The sequence below is a fragment of the Oncorhynchus gorbuscha genome, linkage group LG13, assembly GCF_021184085.1.
Source record: "Oncorhynchus gorbuscha isolate QuinsamMale2020 ecotype Even-year linkage group LG13, OgorEven_v1.0, whole genome shotgun sequence".
Classification (NCBI taxonomy): Eukaryota; Metazoa; Chordata; class Actinopteri; order Salmoniformes; family Salmonidae; genus Oncorhynchus; species Oncorhynchus gorbuscha.
The window spans coordinates 76,106,103-76,124,942 of NC_060185.1; the positions used below are offsets into that span (position 1 = coordinate 76,106,103).

The 18,840-nt window shown below is 42.7% G+C and overlaps 1 protein-coding gene across 1 annotated transcript in view; it reads right to left on the minus strand.

The window, feature by feature from the left end:
- Positions 1–18,840, minus strand: part of LOC123993529 (LIM and calponin homology domains-containing protein 1-like) — a 151,688-nt gene that overhangs the window by 51,328 nt on the left and 81,520 nt on the right. Inside the window, 2 exon segments of the mRNA XM_046295777.1 lie at positions 2,569–2,599; positions 14,640–14,746. Of these exon segments, the coding sequence (XP_046151733.1) occupies positions 2,569–2,599; positions 14,640–14,746 (138 nt within the window).

Sequence of the window (18,840 nt, forward strand, 5' to 3'; positions counted from 1 at the left end):
CCAAGGTATGCTTCATAACGCTAATACTAACCGACAGCAACACAAGCATTCTCAGCCACCTGAGAGCAATCAGAGAATTCCACATTTCACACAGTATGTCTATGTGACAGATGCCAGCTATGGCACACTGTACCCATTAGCTAGCAAAATTATACCATCTCTCAAAGAGGAACATTGGGCTAACTTATATAAAATTAAAATAATGCTAACTCAGACATGTGTTGCAGACATATTAAGGTACTGTACTGACACATTAAATATTCCGGATACATTCTGGACATATCGTTTTGCCATGCGGTTTGTGCAGCGACCGTACCACACACAATTGATACTACACACAATTGCTCCACAGTTGTTATTCCCCAATTGCATCAATTCAATGTACTATTCTCCCTTGAGTGTTAGTTTGATGTCAAGTCTAGTCATACAAACTAAAATCACCCTCCTTTCCACTTGCCTTCAATTTGTAAGGAGTATAAACAGTTTCATCAAAGTGGCCACCAATAGGGTTCACTTCCTGATATATTTGGTCCACTCTTTTCCCTATCACTATAATAGGCTAGCCAGGGGTTTCTGTACAAAAAAGACCTAGCCCTTGTCCTGGCCAATATGAACACACAGCTAGCTTTCTCACTCTCTTTACCATTGCCACATGGGTAAGGTTGTTTTACTATGCTAACATAGCCCTGACAGCTAATTTACCATGCCAACTTCATCTACTATCTCATGTCCCTATATGTAGCTAGGCCACTGTGTGGACACAGCACTCTTGCTACTGTGACCATATGGAGATCACACAGGCTCTTTTATGTTGCAAGAACAAGCTGATAGATGACTTTGTCTGCTTTGTGATATCAATCTAAGGATCTAGGGTTATTCCTTTGATAAAACCGATTACAGGTGGTTTGCCTAATGTGTGGTACACAGTAATTGTAAGCACTCTTTTCAGATGACAATCTAGGCTACAAAACAAAAACTAAACATACTTCACCCACAATGCACATCCAGTGCACTGTATCTAGAAGGCAAAACAATACTATTGACATTCATCACAAGCACCCACACTACCATTTAGCATGACAAATGTACACAAAGTGAATTCAGGTAGGTAGCCTGACTGGGATTCAAACTTGGAGGATACTTGCAACTTTCAGTACAACACCCGTCTGTCAAACAGCAAGGGGCTGGAACCTCTTGATAAGGTCATTAGGTGCCGTTCTAAGGACGGAAAACGTTTGTGTCAATAAATAGCCTAGACAGGGTATAAATGTCCATACAAATCATGCTCCGTTTGTGGAATATACAGTAGGTTCTACAACTGTTGCAATGATCAATTAAACAGCATACCGAACCTGGCTAAATATGTTGAAGCTACACCTTTGCAAACACCCCTGTGACAGCATGTCACACTGAAAGTATACACCACAAACTAATCCTGCAACATCTTAAAGACCTGAGGTCATGCCCTCTGCACGTCTGTCTCCGCCTCACTTTACAGTGCCCCGTCTTCTCTGATACGTTTCACTGGACCAGTCACCTGACAAAATGTGTTCCTTCCGGACGGGACAATAACCTCCTTGTGCCACAAGTGTGTACACAAGCCTGATTGGTGTCACAGTTTTGCCCCAGCCCCAGCTAATACACCTGACTCCAATAATCACCTAATCATGATCTTCAGTTTAAAATGCAATTTGATTAATCAGCTGTGTTTGCGAGGGATGGAGAAAAAGTGTGCCACCAATCAAGCCCTCGAGGACTGGAGTTGCCCACCCCTGTAGCTTGCATGAGCACACACACCTTCACAGCAGCAGTTCCATACCTACAGAACCAAAATGCCAAACAATATTTTCTCCAAAACATACCTACGTCATAGGGAATAGATAGATACCTTACCCTTAGTTCAGTTTAACAATCCATGAGGCCAGCAGAATTCCATCCAGACAAGCATGATAGTCCCTTTTCCTAGCCAAGTTTACAAAACAGTACAAAATACTCCACCTATCTCATTTTTTCAGTTTGATGGTGCTCTGAGTCTCAGCAAATTGTTTTTTTATAATTGAATGCTGCTGCTGCAGTTTGCTACAATGAAAAGGCTACAATTGACAGCAGCACTAGGCTAGCTCACTCTACAGCTGTTGGGGGTTTATGGGACGTTCTCATGCAGTGCAGACTGAGTCTAATGCAGCGCTTCAGTGTCCCTCTGCTAAAACAGCTGTGGGGCTAGAGTTGGAGGCAGCCTTGGCTGAGTATAGTCACATATGTTAGACAGAGTACGCTATAGCAAGCCAAGTCAGGTAGAGAGCTCACTGCAGAGAATGACAAACGCACTTCGCCAGCTCGCTAGCTCCTCTTAAAGCAGCAGAGACAGGAGATAGACAGAGGGAGAAAGAGAGGGGTTCATGGGATGGACTGACTAAGGCAGAGGGATAGGATTGAGAGATATTCAGAGATGGAGAAAAGAACGACAGAAAGAAAGACAAAACACAGCCAGAGACAGAGACCAACCCATAGACACGAGGACATAACAGATTACCAGACTGACAAACAATATAGAGAGGTGTCACTTACATTCTTGAGTTTCCTACTGCAGTCGGCAACCCTGCTAGAGAGAGAGAGAGAGAGAGAGAGAGAGAGAGAGAGAGAGAGAGAGGAGGATCATAGGTTCCAGGTTAGAGAGCTGTCAAATGAGCTGCACCTACTCCACACTGTAGTTATGGAATGACATACAAATGGAAAAACTGATCTGGACTGAGAGGGAGGGAGGAGGAAGAAAGTGAGTGGGAGAGAGAGGGGGGAAGGGAGAGAGAAAGAGAGAAGTAGAGGGACAAAGAGAGAGAGAGAAAGAGAGAGAGAGTAGTTGCAAGAGTGAAAATATTAGTCTCTCCCAACTCTCCAGCCTGACCCTGTTGCTGCAGCCTCAAGGTTGTTTGACCCTGTTGCTTCAGCCTCAAGGTTGTTTGGATGCTTTTCTATGTTCAAGCGCCTCTAGGCAATAGCAGGGCAAGGACAAATTATTATTTAATTGTCTTTCTCTGACACACAAATGGACACACGCACAGAGACAGACAAAAACACACGGGCAGGCATGTTTGCCTTCCATTCTCTCACTAACATCTTTCTAATCAAACGAAATAAGCACTCAACCATGTGTCAGAATGGTGACATATTGAACTATATCTACAGCTCCCGTGTCGGTCTGGTGTGTGCATGCGTGTGTGTGTGTGTGTGTGTGTGTGTGTGTGTGTGTGTGTGTGTGTGTGTGTGTGTGTGTGTGTGCGTAGATGAGCTGACCTAAGGCTACACTTGATACTTTACTCACACACTAGTCAGCAGAGGTCCTAGGTCAGCCTAGTGGGCTTGTTCAGCTCCCACACAACATTCCATGTCATAATGAGTCATAATGACCTTTACAGGTGACCCAGGAGTTAAGAGTGTTACAGACCTACTCCCACATGAGTGGGATTATTATGGAATGGTCAATCAAATGACTCAAGTCCAGATCGTTAGTAGGTGGAAGCTTATTCATTTACATGTCAATCTGCTTGTTCATACCTAATCCTTATTTTACCAGGTTGGCTGAGAACACTCCCTTTAACGACCTAGATTTGCAGAGAGTTGCAGGAGAAAGGAAAGGGTTTCAATTATAAGCTGAGGATGATTTGGTAGCCAAGGCACCAGGGATAACATCCCATACTCTTGCGACAAGTGCTATAATATCATGTAAATTCACTAATCCTTATAATATATGGATCAGTTCATGCTTGCCCGTTTTGAGGTTGAGGTGATTTGTAGATTTCTGTGCTGCAACTAACCCTGTCAGATCCAATGACTAATAAAAAGGCTCTATAGCAATTAGAAGATATTTTGAAGATATTCTGTTTGTTCCCATTTCTGGCAGCTTTGATAAAGAGACATATAAAGGTGATTCTTTTCACTTTGTACATTACCTCCCCTTGATAGCACCACATTTGTTTTTTGGCAACAGGATACTAACACACTTCATCACCAAAAGTATGTGCTCGTAAAACATCTCATTCCAAAATCATGGGCATTAATATGGAGTTGGTCCTCCCTTTGCTGCTAGAACAGCCTTCACCTTTCTGGTAAGGCTTTCCACTTGATGTTGGAACATTGCTGCTGGGACTTGCTTCCATTCAGCATTAGTGAGGTCAAGCACTGATGTTAGGCGATTAGGATTGGCTCGCAGTCGGTGTTCCAATTCATCCCAAAGGTGTTTGATGGAGTTGAAGTCAGGGCTTTGTGCAGGCCAATCAAGTTCTTCCACACCGATCTCGACAAACCATTTCTGTATGGACCTCGTCTAGAATGTCATTGTATGCTGTAGTGCTAAGATTTCCCTTCACTGGAACTAAGGGCCCTAGCACAAACCATGAAAAACAGCCACAGACCATTATTCCTTCGGGCAGGTAGCGTTCTCCTGGCATCCGCCAAGCCTAACTTCGTCCGTCGGACTGCCAGATGGTAAAGGGGCGAGCTTTACACCACTCCAGCCGACGATTGGCATTACACATGGTGATCTTAGGCTTGTGCGTGGCTGCTCGGCCATGGAAACCCATTTCATTAAGCTCCAAACAAACATTTATTTTGCTGACGTTGCTTCCACAGACAGTTTGGAACTCGGTAGTGAGTGTTTTAACTGAGGACAGACGATTTTTACATGCTTCTGCACTCGTCAGTTCTGTTCTGTGAGCTTGTGCGGCCTACCACTTTGCGGCTCAGCCGTTGTTGCTCCTGGACTTTTCCACTTCACAATAACAGCACTTACAGTTGACCGCGGTAGTTCTAGCAGGGCAGAAATTTGACCCACTGACTTGTTGGAAAGACTGCCATCTTGAAAGTCACTGAGCTCTTAAAAGTTAGGACATTCTACTGTCAGTGTTTGTCCATAGAGAATGCATGGCTTTTGCTCCATTTTATACACCTGTCAGCAACGGGTGTGGCTGAAATAGCCAAATCCAATAATTTGAAGGGGTGGCCACATCATTTGTGTATATATAGCTAGTGTAGCTGATCCAGCAGAAAGGGCCAAATGAGGGCCAAAGACCAAATGAAAGTTAAAGAAAGAGCGAGAAATACAGTAGATAGGTGACACCAAGTCAGTTTCAGCGTCAGTTTCTCCACCTCCCTCTCCTTCAACAGAATGGCCCTGTCATTTCACCTTCCTCTCCTCCCTCTGTCCTTCCTCCTCTCCTCTAGCTTGACTAAATAGACAGGTCTCTTTTCTCTACGCTACCTTGATTACTTACAGAACCACATCTAAAGGCTGCCTGAGAAAGAAGGCAATTCAGATTCCACTAGGTATTAGATCACTGCCTGTGATAAACTGTACTCTTCCCTCTCTCCCTCGCTCTCTTTTTCCCTCTCACACTCCCCCTCACTCTCTTGCTGTTACTCTCTCTCTCCCCATCTCTCCCTCTCACCCTCTCTTCCCCTGTCACTTATCTTGGAAATGGATCGGTTTCCATCAACAGATGGTACAATGGACATATTTCAGGCCTCAGCTCATTGTGTGTCTCTTTATACTAGAGGTCGACCGATTAGGATTTTTCAACGCCGATACCATTATTGGAAGACCAAAAAAAGCAGATACCAATTACTCGGGCGATTTAAAAAAAAGTTTTTTTAATAATGACAATTACAACAATACTGAATGAACACTTATTTTAACTTAATATAATACATCAATAAAATCAATTTAGCCTAAAATAAAATAAAACATGTTCAATTTGGTTTTAGGTTGTAGTTATTATAGGACAATCTCTCTATACGATTTGTATTTCATATACAGTCGTATGAAAAAGTTTGTGCACCCCTGACAATTTCCATTATTTCCATATATAAATAATTGGGTGTTAGGATCAGCAATTTCATTTTGATCTATCAAATAACAGTAATATTTCAGTAGTGAAATGAGGTTTATTAGATTAACAGAAATTGTGCAATATGCATCAAAACAAAATTAGACAGGTGCATAAATTTGGGCACCCCAATAGAAAAATCACATCAATATTTAGTAGAGCCTACCTTTGCTAAAATAACAGCCTCTAGACGCTTCCCAAAGCCTCTAATGAGTGTCTGGATTCTGGATGAAGGTATTTTGGACCATTCCTCCTTGCAAAACATTCCAGTTCAGTTAGGTTTGATGGTTGCCGAGCATGGACAGCCCACTTCAAATCATCCCACAGATACTCAATGATATTCAGTTCTGGGGACTGGGATGGCCATTCCAGAACATTGTACTTGTTCCTCTGCATAAATGCCCGGGTAGATTTTGAGCAGTGTTTTGGGTCGTTGTCTTGTTGAAATATTCAGCCCCGGCGTAACTTCAACTTTGTGACTGATTCTTCAACATTATTCCCAAGAATCTGCTGATATTGAGTGGAATCCATGCGAACCTCAACTTTAACCTCTAGTAACTCCCCACCCCAGGTCTGGGAGCGTAATCGTCAACTGACACGAATTAGCATAACGCAACGGACATAAATATTCCTAGAAAATATTCCTATTCATGAAAATCACAAGTGAAATATTGAGACACAGCTTAGCCTTTTGTTAATCACCCTGTCATCTCAGATTTTCAAAATATGCTTTACAGCCAAAGCTAGACAAGCCTTTCTGTAACTTTATCGATAGCCTAGCATAGCATTTTGTCCAGCTAGCAGCAGGTAACTTGGTCACGGAAATCAGAAAAGCAATCAAATTAAATCATTTACCTTTGATGAGCTTCGGATGTTTTCACTCACGAGACTCCCAGTTAGATAGCCAATGTTCCTTTTTTCCAAAAATGTTATTTTTGTAGGCGAAATAGCTCCGTTTGTTCTTCACGTTTGGCTGAGAAATCACCCGGAAATTGCAGTCACGAAAACGCCAAAAAATATTCAAAATTAGCTCCATAATATCGAAGGAAACATGGCAAACGTTGTTTATAATCAATCCTCAAGGTGTTTTTCAAATATCTATGTGGTCCTTCTGTAGCTCAGTTGGTAGAGCATGGCGCTTGTAACGCCAGGGTAGTGGGTTCGATCCCCGGGACCACCCATACGTAGAATGTATGCACACATGACTGTAAGTCGCTTTGGATAAAAGTGTCTGCTAAATGGCATATATTATTATTATTATATATTACAATATATCCACCGGGACAATTGGTTTTTCAGTAGGACCGATTGGAATAATGGCTACCTCTGTATTTTACGCGAGAATCACTGAGAGCCATCAGGTGACCAATTGCACAATGTAGCCGCTTACGGGTATTCTTCAACATAAATGCGTAAAACTAAGTCACAATGCTGTAGACACCTTGGGGAATATGGAGAAAAAGTAATCTGGTTGACAGCCCATTCACTGCTCAATAGGGACGCATTGGAATGCAGAGCTTTCAAAAGATGAGTCACTTCCGGATTGGATTTTTCTCAGGCTTACGCCTACAATATCAGTTCTGTTATACTCGCAGACAATATTTTTACAGTTTTGGAAACTTGAGTGTTTTCTATCCTAAGCTGTCAATTATATGCATATTCTAGCATTTTGTCCTGACAAAATATCCCGTTCACTACGGGAACGTTATTTTTCCATAAATGAAAATACTGCCCCCTAGTCACAAAACAAGATTCCCAGTACTGGCACTGGCCACACAGCCCCATGGATCCCCCACCAAATTTTTACTGTGGGTAGCAAGTGTTTTTCTTGGAACGCTGTGTTCTTTTGCCGCCATGCATAACATCCCTTGTTATGACCAAATAACTCAATCTTTGTTTCATCAGTCCACAGCACCTTATTCCAAAATGAAGCTGGCTTGTCCAAATGTGCGTTTGCATACCTCAAGCGACTCAGTTTGTGGCATGTGTGTAGAAAATGCTTCTTCCGCATCACTCTTCCATATAGCTTCTCCTTGTGCAAAGTGCGCTGAATTGTTTAACGATGCACAGTGACACCATCTCAGCAGGATGATGTTGTAGGCTGTTTTTGACCGTTCTCACCATCCTTAGTCTTTGCCTCTCCGATATTTTACTTGGCCTGCCACTTCTGGCCATAACAAGAACTGTGCCTGTGGTCTTCCATTTCCTCACTATGTTTCTCACAGTGGACACTGACAGCTTAAATCTCTGCGATAGCTTTTTGTAGCCTTCCTCTAAACCATAATGTTGAACAATCTTTGTTTTCAGGTCATTTGAGAGTTGTTTTGAGGCCCCCATGTTGCCACTCTTCAGAGGAGAGTCAAAGAGAACAACAACTTGCAACTGGCCACCTTAAATACCTTTTCTCATGATTGGATGCACTTGTCTATGAAGTTCAAGGCTTAATGAGCTCACCAAACCAATTGTGTGTTCCAATTAATCCGTACTAAGTAGTTCACATCAACAGAATGACAAGGGTGCCCACATTTTTGCATAGCCTATTTTTCACATCGGATTGAATTTCATACAACGTAATATTGCTACACTAAAAAGCTTCGTCTGGACAATACCCCTGTACTCCGCTTTTATTAGAAAATGAATGGCATGCCACTGATCATTTTCTGTGATGACAGAGTAAATTATTATGCAGCCTCAGAGGGGTGCCCAAACTTTTACATACGACTGTACCTTTGACTATTGTATTTTTTATTTTATTTCACCTTTATTTAACCAGGTAGGCTAGTTGAGAATAAGTTCTCATTTGCACCTGCGACCTGGCCAAGATAAAGCATAGCAGTGTGAACAGACAACACAGAGTTACACATGGAGTAAACAATTAACAAGTCAATAACACAGTAGACAAAAAAAGGTGGAGTCTATATACAATGTGTGCGAAAGGCATGAGGTAGGCGAATAATTACAATTTTGCAGATTAACACTGGAGTGATAAATGATCAGATGGTCATGTACAGGTAGAGATATTGGTGTATGGGGATGAAGTAGGTGAAAATGGGTGGGCTATTTACCAATAGACTATGTACAGCTGCAGCGATCGGTTAGCTGCTCAGATAGCTGATGTTTGAAGTTGTTGAGGGAGATAAAAGTCTCCAACTTCAGCAATTTTTGCAATTCGTTCCAGTCACAGGCAGCAGAGTACTGGAACGAAAGGCGGCCAAATGAGGTGTTGGCTTTAGGGATGATCAATGAGATACACCTGCTGGAGCGCGTGCTACGGATGGGTGTTGCCATCGTGACCAGTGAAATGAGATAAGGCGGAGCTTTACCTATCATGGACTTGTAGATGACCTGGAGCCAGTGGGTCTGGCGACGAATATGTAGCGAGGGCCAGCCGACTAGAGCATACAAGTCGCAGTGGTGGGTGGTATAAGGTGCTTTAGTGACAAAATGGATGGCACTGTGATAGACTGCATCCAGTTTGCTGAGTAGAGTGTTGGAAGCCATTTTGTAGATGACATCACCGAAGTCGAGGATCGGTAGGATAGTCAGTTTTACTAGGGTAAGCTTGGCGGCGTGAGTGAAGGAGGCTTTGTTGCGGAATAGAAAGCAGACTCTTGATTTGATTTTCGATTGGAGATGTTTGATATGAGTCTGTAAGGAGAGTTTGCATTCTAGCCAGACAGCTAGGTACTTATAGATGTCCACATATTCAAGGTCGGAACCATCCAGGGTGGTGATGCTAATCGGGCATGCGGGTGCAGGCAGCGATCGGTTGAAAAGCATGCATTTGGTTTTACTAGCGTTTAAGAGCAGTTGGAGGCCATCGAAGGAGTGTTGTATGGCATTGAAGCTCGTTTGGAGGTTAGATAGCACAGTGTCCAATGACGGGCCGAAAGTATATAGAATGGTGTCGTCTGCGTAGAGGTGGATCAGGGAATCGCCCGCAGCAAGAGCAACATCATTGATATATACAGAGAAAAGAGTCGGCCCGAGAATTGAACCCTGTGGCACCCCCATAGAGACTGCCAGAGGACCGGACAGCATGCCCTCCGATTTGACACACTGAACTCTGTCTGCAAAGTAATTGGTGAACCAGGCAAGGCAGTCATCCGAAAAACCGAGGCTACCGAGTCTGCCGATAAGAATATGGTGATTGACAGAGTCGAAAGCCTTGGCAAGGTCGATGAAGACGGCTGCACAGTACTGTCTTTTATCGATGGCGGTTATGATATCGTTTAGTACCTTGAGCGTGGCTGAGGTGCACCCGTGACCGGCTCGGAAACCAGATTGCACAGCGGAGAAGGTACGGTGGGATTCGAGATGGTCAGTGACCTGTTTGTTGACTTGGCTTTTGAAGACCTTAGATAGGCAGGGCAGGATGGATATAGGTCTAACAGTTTGGGTCCAGGGTGTCTCCCCCTTTGAAGAGGGGGATGACTGCGGCAGCTTTCCAATCCTTGGGGATCTCGGACGATATGAAAGAGAGGTTGAACAGGCTGGTAATAGGGGTTGCGACAATGGCGGTGGATAGTTTCAGAAATAGAGGGTCCAGATTGTCAAGCCCAGCTGATTTGTACGGGTCCAGGTTTTGGAGCTCTTTCAGAACATCTTCTTCTGTTCTTATAGGCACTTTAGTATTGCCAGTGTAACAGTAAAGCTTCCGTCCCTCTCCTCGCCCCTACCTGGGCTCGAACCAGGAACACATTGACAACAGCCACCCTCGAAGCAGCGTTACCCATGCAGAGCAAGGGGAACAACCACTCCAAGTCTCAGAGCGAATGACGTTTGAAACGCTTTTAGCGCGCACCCCGCTAACTAGCTAGCCATTTCACATCAGTTAACCCAGCTTAATCTCAGGAATTCATATGCTTGAGGTCATAAACAGCTCAATGCTTGAAGCACAGCGACGAGCTGCTGGCAAAACACATGTAAGTGCTGTTTGAATGAATGCTTATGAGCCGCTGGTGCCTACCACCGCTCAGTCAGACTGCTCGATCAAATCATAGACTTCATAGTAATAACATAATAACACTCAGAAATATGAGCCTTAGGTCATTAATATGGTCGAATCCAGAAACTATCATCTCAAAAACAAGACGTTTATTCTTTCAGTGAAATATGGAACCGTTCCGTATTTTATCTAACGGGTGGCATCCATAAGTCTAAATATTCCTGTTACATTGCACAACCTTCAATGTTATGTCATAATTACGTAACATTCTGGCAAATTAGGTGGCCCAAACTGTTGCATATACACTGACTCTGCGTGCAATGAACGCAAGAGAAGTGACACAATTTCACCTGGTTTATATTGCCTGCTAACCTGGATTTATTTTAGCAAAATATGCAGGTTTAAAAATATATACTTCTGTGTATTGATTTTAACAAAGGCATTGATGTTTATGGTTAGGTACAGTCGTGCAACGATTGTGCATTTTTCGCAAATGCGCTTTTGTTAAATCATGCCCCGTTTGGCGAAGTTGGCTGTCTTTGTAAGGAAGAAATACTCTTCACAGAGTTCACAACGAGCCAGGTTAGCAGGCAATATTAACTAAAATGCAGGTTTAAAAATATATACTTGTGTATTGATTTTAAGAATGGCATGGATGTTTATGGTTAGGTACACATTGGAGCAAGACAGTCCTTTTTCGCGAATACGCACCGTATCGATTATATGCAAGGCAGGACACGCTAGATAAACTAGTAATATCATCAACCATGTGTAGTTAACTAGTGATTATGATTGATTGATTGTTTTTTATAAGATAAGTATAATGCTAGCTAACAACTTACCTTGGCTTCTTATTGCATTCGCGTAACAGGCAGTCTCCTCGTGGAGTGCAATGTCATCAGGTGGTTAGAGTTTTGGACTAGTTAACTGTAAGGTTGCAAGATTGAATCCCCGAGCTGACAAGGTAAATCTCGTTCTGCCCCTGAACAAGGCAGTTAACCCACTGTTCCTAGGCCGTCATTGAAAATAAGAATGTGTTCTTAACTGACTTGCCTAGTTAAATAAAGGTGTACATTTTTTTTTATTCAAAAAAGTATTATTATTATAAAAATACATTTTAAATCGGCCAAATCGGTTTCCAAAAATACCGATTTCCGAATGTTATGAAAACTTGAAATCGGCCCTAATTAAATTAGCCATTCCGATTAATCGGTTGACCTCTACTTTATACACCCCCACCCAAATCGGTTTTCTAGATATGAAGACACCTGTCATACCGTGAACACTAGGTAGTGTGGCAGGAGAAAAGGGTATGGCTGGACACTAAATCTAAGACGGTGACAAGGGCATATAAGTGGCAGTTTGATGTTTATCGTTTATTTTAATGCATACACAGCATGCACACACACTTCCCTTAGGCCACACCTGAACTCTTCAAGGCATATGTCATGATAGAACCAGCCCCAAGACATGTTAAGTTTGACATTGCTCCATCTCTCCTTCTTTCAGTCTCCCTCAGTCTCCCTCAGTCTCCCTCAGTCCCTCAGTCTCCCTCAGTCTCCCTCAGTCAGTCTCTCGCTACTGACAGAGTAGTTCTGGCAACAGGACAGTTGGGGGGAAACACCCAGTCACCTAGCAACAGCTACAACATCACAATCTCTGGATATAGCATACTGTAATATTTTGTCAATGACCAGTTGTACCAAACAGATACTGCTTTGTTATGTTGCATACAGGAGAGTCACACTTCCACTGAAGAGCCCGAGAGTTACTAATTACTGTACTGTTGACATAGCAGACACACAGTGATGTAGAAAGACAAGCAAATGGATGAAAATACAAAGACTGACAGACAAAGAGAGAGATAGGGAGATGGATACAGAGATACAGTTAAAATTGGAAGTTTACATACACTTAGGTTGGAGTCATTAAAACTCGTTTTTCAACCACTCCAAAAATGTCTTGTTGACAAACAAGTCGGCTAGGACATCTACTTTGTGCATGACACAAGTCATTTTTCCAACAATTGTTTACAGACAGATTATTTAATTTATAAATCACTTTATCACAATTCCAGTGGGTCAGACGTTTACAAACACTGAGTTGACTGTGCCTATAAACAGCTTGGAAAATTCCAGAACATTATTTCTTGGCTTTAGACATCATTTGAGTCAATTGGAGGTGTACCTGTGGATGTATTTCAAGGCCTACCTTCAAACTCAATGCCTCTTTGCTTGACATCATGGGAAAATCAAAATAAATCGGCCAAGACATCCGAAAAAAAATTGTAGGCATCCACAAATCTGGTTCATCCTTGGGAGCAATTTCCAAACACCTGAAGGTACCACGTTCATCTGTACAAACAATAGTATGCAAGTATAAACATCATGGGACCACGCAGCCGTCATACCGCTCAGGAAGGAGACGCCTTCTGTCTCCTAGAGATGAACGTATTTTGGTGCAAAAAGTGCAAATCAATCCCATAACAACAGCAAAGGACCTTGTGGAGATGCTGGAGGAAACCGGTAAAAAACAATCTATATCCACAGTAATTTAATTTTTAATTTTACCTTTATTTAACCAGGCAAGTCAGTTAAGAACATATTATTATTTTCAATGACGGCCTGGGAACAATGGGTTAACTGCCTGTTCAGGGGCAGAACGACAGATTTGTACCTTGTCAGCTCGGGGGTTTGAACTCGCAACCTTACGGTTACTAGTCCAACGCTCTAACCACTAGGCTACGCTGCCGCACAGAGTCCTATATCGACATAACCTGAAAGACCGCTCAGCAAGGAAGAAGCCACTGCTCCAAAATCGCCATAAAGCCAGATAACGGTTTGCAACTACACATGGGGACAAAGGTCATACTTTTTGGAGAAATGTCCTCTGGTCTGATGAAACAAAAATAGAATTGTTTGGCCATAATGACCATCGTTGTGTTTGGAGGAAAAAGGGGGATGCTTGCAAGCCGAAGAACATCATCCCAACCGTGAAGTGGGGTGCTTTGCTGCAAGAGGGACTGGTGCACTTCACAAAATAGATGGCATCATGAGGTAGGAAAATTATGTGGATATATTGAAGCAACATCTCAAGACATCAGTCAGGAAATTAAAGCTTGGTCGCAAATGGGTCTTCCAAATGGACAATGACCCCAAGCATACTTCCAAAGTTGTGGCAAAATGGATTAAGGACAACAAAGTTAAGGTATTGGAGTGGCCATTACAAAGCCCTGGCCTCAGTCCTATAGAACATTTGTGGGCAGAACTCAAAAAGCATGTGCGAGCAAGGAGGCCTGCAAACCTGACTCAGGAATGGTCCAAAATTCTACCAACTTACTGTGGGAAGCTTGTGGAAGGCTATCTGAAACGTTTGACCCAAATTAAACCATTTAAAAAGGCAATGCTACCAAATACTAATTGACTGTATGTAAGCTTCTGACCCACTGGGAATGTGATGAGAAATAAAAGCTTAAATAAATCACTCTACTATTATTCTGACATTTCACATTCTTAAAAAAAAGTGGTGATCCTAAATGACCTAAGACGGGGAATTTTTACTCAGATTAAATGTCAGGAATTGTGAAAAACTGAGTTTAAATGTATTTGGCTAAGATGTATGTAAACTTCCGACTTCAACTGTATAGGCAGGCTGAAAGGCAGACAGGCTGAAAGGCAGACAGGCTGAAAGGCAGACAGGCTGAAAGGCAGACAGAACAACTGTTCAACCACCCTACTGACCACCTACTGGACAGTGAGCCAACCAGCCAGTCAACCAGCCAGACAGGGAAGCAGGTGTGTGTGATGTCTTACTTGGTGTTGGGGCGTGTGGAGATATCCTGCAGGTCCCCAGGGTCAAACAGCTGAGAGCCCTTCAGTCCCAGCTCCTCACAGCCACGCAGGAACACACTCAGGTTGTCCTGAAGGGAGAGAGAAGACAGAATATTACTTAGAGAGGACATAATCACGTCAGACGCCATAAAGTGCTCTGAAAGACTGGTCATGGCTCCCATCAACACCATTATGCCAGAAACCCGTTCATCTGTACAAACAATATTACGCAAGTATAAACACCATGGGACCACGCAGCCGTCATACCGCTCAGGAAGGAGACGACTTCTGTCTCCTAGAGATAAATGTACTTTGGTGCGAAAAGTGCAAATCAATCCCAGAACAACAGCAAAGTACCTTGTGAAGATGCTGGAGGAAACAGGTACAAAAGTATCTATATCCACAGTAAAACAAGTTCTTTATCGACATAACCTGAAAGGCCGCTCAGCAAGGAAGAAGCCACTGCTCCAGAACCGCCATAAAAAGCCAAGGATGAACCAGGTGTTGGTCTTGGCTGATTTCATTTGGTTTTCCCATGATGTCAAACAAAGAGGCACTGAGTTTAAATGTAGGCCTTGAAATAAACCCACCGGCACACCTCCAATTGACTCAAATTATGTCAATTAGCCTATCAGATGCTTCTAAAGCCATGACATCATTTTCTGGAATTCTGGAAAGTCAACTTAGTGTATGTAAACTTCACTGGAATGTGATACAGTGAATTATAAGTGAAATTATCTGTCTGTAAACAATTGTTGGGAAAATGATGTGTCATGCACAAAGTAGATGTCCTAACAGAGTTTGTTAAACTCTCTGGGATATGTGGGATGGTAGCATCCCACTTGGCCAAAAGCCAGAGAAAATGCAGAGCGCCAAATTCAAATAAATTCCTATAAAAATATAACTTTCATGAAATCACACATGTAAGATACCAAATTAAAGCTACACGTGTTGTGAATTCAGCCAACATGTCAGATTTCAAAAAGGCTTTTCGGGCAAAAGCAAATGATGCTATTATCTGAGCATAGCACCATAGTAAACAAAACGGATGGCACTGTGATAGACTGCATCCAATTTATTGAGTAGGGTATTGGAGGCTGTTTTGTAAATGACATCGCCGAAGTCGAGGATCGGTAGGATGGTCAGTTTTATGAGGGTATGTTTGGCAGCATGAGTGAAGGATGCTTTGTTGCAAAATAGGAAGCCGATTCTAGATTTAACTTTGGATTGGAGATGTTTGATGTGAGTCTGGAAGGAGAGTTTACAGTCTAACCAGACACCTAGGTATTTGTAGTTGTCCACATATTCTAAGTCAGAACCGTCCAGAGTACTGATGCTGGATGGGCGGGCAGGTGCAGGCAGCAATCGGTTGAAGAGCATGCATTTAGTTTTACTTGTATTTAAGAGCAGTTCGAGGCCATGGAAGGAGAGTTGTATGGCATTGAAGCTCGTCTGGAGGGTTGTTAACACAGTGTCCAAAGAAGGGCCAGAAGTATACAGAATGGTGTAGTCTGCGTAGAGGTGGATCAGAGACTCACCAGCAGCAAGAGTGACATCATTGATGTATACAGAGAAGAGAGTCGGCCTAAGAATTGAACCCTGTGGCACCCCCATAGAGAATGCCAGAGGTCCGGACAACAGGCCCTCCGATTTGACACACTGAACTCTATCAGAGAAGTAGTTGGTGAACCAGGCGAGAAAATCATTTGAGAAACCAAGGCTATCGAGTCTGCCGATGAGGATGTGGTGATTGACAGAGTCGAAAGCCTTGGCCAGGTCAATGAATACGGCTGCACAGTATTGTTTCTTATCGATGGCGGTTAAGATATTGTTTATGCCCTTGAGTGTGGCTGAGGTGCACCTATGACCAGCTCTGAAACCAGATTGCATAGCGGAGAAGGTACGGTAAGATTCAAAATGTTCGGTAATCTGTTTGTTGACTTGGCTTTTGAAGACCTTAGAAAGCCAGGGTAGGATAGATATAGGTCTGTAGCAGTTTGGGTCAAGAGTGTCTCCCCTTTGAAGAGGGGGATGACCGCAGCTGCTTTCCAATCTTTGGGAATCTCAGACGACACGAAAGAGGGTTAACAGGCTAGTAATAGGGGTTGCAACAATTTTGGCAGATCATTTTAGAAAGAAAGATTGTCTAGCCCGGCTGATTTCTCGGGGTCCAGATTTTGCAGCTCTTTCAGAATATCAGCTGACTGGTTTTGGGAGGAGAAATAGGGAAGGCTTGGGCGAGTTGCTGTGGGTGGTACAGTGCTGTTGACCAGAGTAGGGGTAGCCAGATGGAAAGCATGGCCAGCCGTAGAAAAATGCTTATTGAAATTCTCAATTATAGTGGATTTATCAGTGGTGACAGTGTTTCCTAGCCACAGTGCAGTGGGCAGCTGGGAGGAGGTGCTTTATTCTCCATGAACTTTACAGTGTCCCGGAACTTTTTTGAGTTTGTGTTGCAGGAAGCAAATTTCTGCTTGAAAAAGCTAGCCTTGGCTTTTCTAACTGCCTGTGTATATTGGTTTCTAACTTCCCTGAAAAGTTGCATATCTTGGGGGCTGTTCGATGCTAATGCAGAACACCATAGGATGTTTTTGTGTTGGTTACCCTCTCTGGGATAGGGGGACGCAAATGTCCCACTTGGCCAATTGCCAGGGAAAATGCAGAGCGCCAATTTCAAATAAAATACTATAAAATTCAAACTTTCATTAAATCACACATGCAAGATAGCAAATTAAAGCTACACTCGCTGTGAATCCAACCAACATAACAGATTTCAAAAAGTATTTTCGGCGAAAGCATAAGAAGCTATTATCTGATTATAGCACAGCAGTAAACAAAGAGAGAAATAATATTTCAACCCTGCAGGTGCTACACAAAACGCAGAAATAAAATATAAAACATGCCTTACCTTTGATGAGCTTCTTTTGTTGGCACTCCAATATGTCCCATAAACGGTCCTTTTGTTCGATTAATTCCGTCCATTTATATCTCAACTGTCCATTTATTTGGTGCGTTTGATCCAGAAAAAAAACAGCTTCCAATTTGCACAAAGTCACTACAAAATATCTCAAAAGTTACCTTTAAACTTTGCCAAAACATTTCAAAATACAACTTTAGGTATTTTTAAACGTTAGTAATCTATCTGTTTTCAATAGAGGACGAGAGAAAACGAATGCTACTTTTCAAGTCTTGGCCAACCATCAACAGCGTTACCCTTTTCCAGGATGCACAAAGGAATAACCTCAACCAAATTCTAAAGACTGGTGACATCCAGTGGAAGTGGTAGGAACTGCAAACAAGTGCCTAAAAATATCGTTTCCCCATGAGAACCCAATGAACAGACCTCAAAAATAAATAATGGTTAGTCCTTGGGGTTTTGCCTGCTACATAAGTTCTGTTATACTCACAGACATGATTCAAACAGTTTAGAAACTTCAGAGTATTTTCTATCGGAATCTACTGATAATATGCATATCTTATATTGAGTAGCAGGATGTTGAAATTGGGCACGCTATTTATCCAAAAGTGAAAATGCTACCCCCTATCCCAAATAAGGTTTTAAGGGCAGTCAGGTATAGAGAGAACCAAGGGCTATATCTTTTCCTGGTTCTAAATTTCTTGAATGGGGCATGCTTATTTAAGATTGTGAGGAAGGCATTTAAAAAAAATACCCAGGCTTTCTCTACTGATGGGATGAGGTCAATATCCTTCCAGGATACCTGGGCCAGGTCGATTAGAAAGGCCTGCTCACTGAAGTGTTTCAGGGAGCGTTTGACAGTGATGAGTGGAGGTCGCTTGACCGCTGACCCATTACGGATGCAGGCAATGAGGCAGTGATCGCTGAGATCTTGGTTGAAAACAGCAGAGGTGTATTTAGAGGGCAAGTTGGTTAGGATGATATCTATGAGGGTGCCTGTGTTTACGGCTTTGGGGTGTGCAGGGTGAATATTTCGTCTGTCATACAATAATTTGGTAAAAAGCCAATTTGACATTTGCTCAGTACATTGTTTTCACTGAGGAAATATACGAGTCTGCTGTTACTGATAATACAAAGGATTTTCCCAAGGTTTCTGTTAACGCATAACCCCATGGTTATGCGTTGTCTGATTGGGTGATCAGTCCTTGGTTCCAGATATTGGGGAAGATGCCAGAGCTAAGGATGATGTTAGAGTTTTAGTAAAGC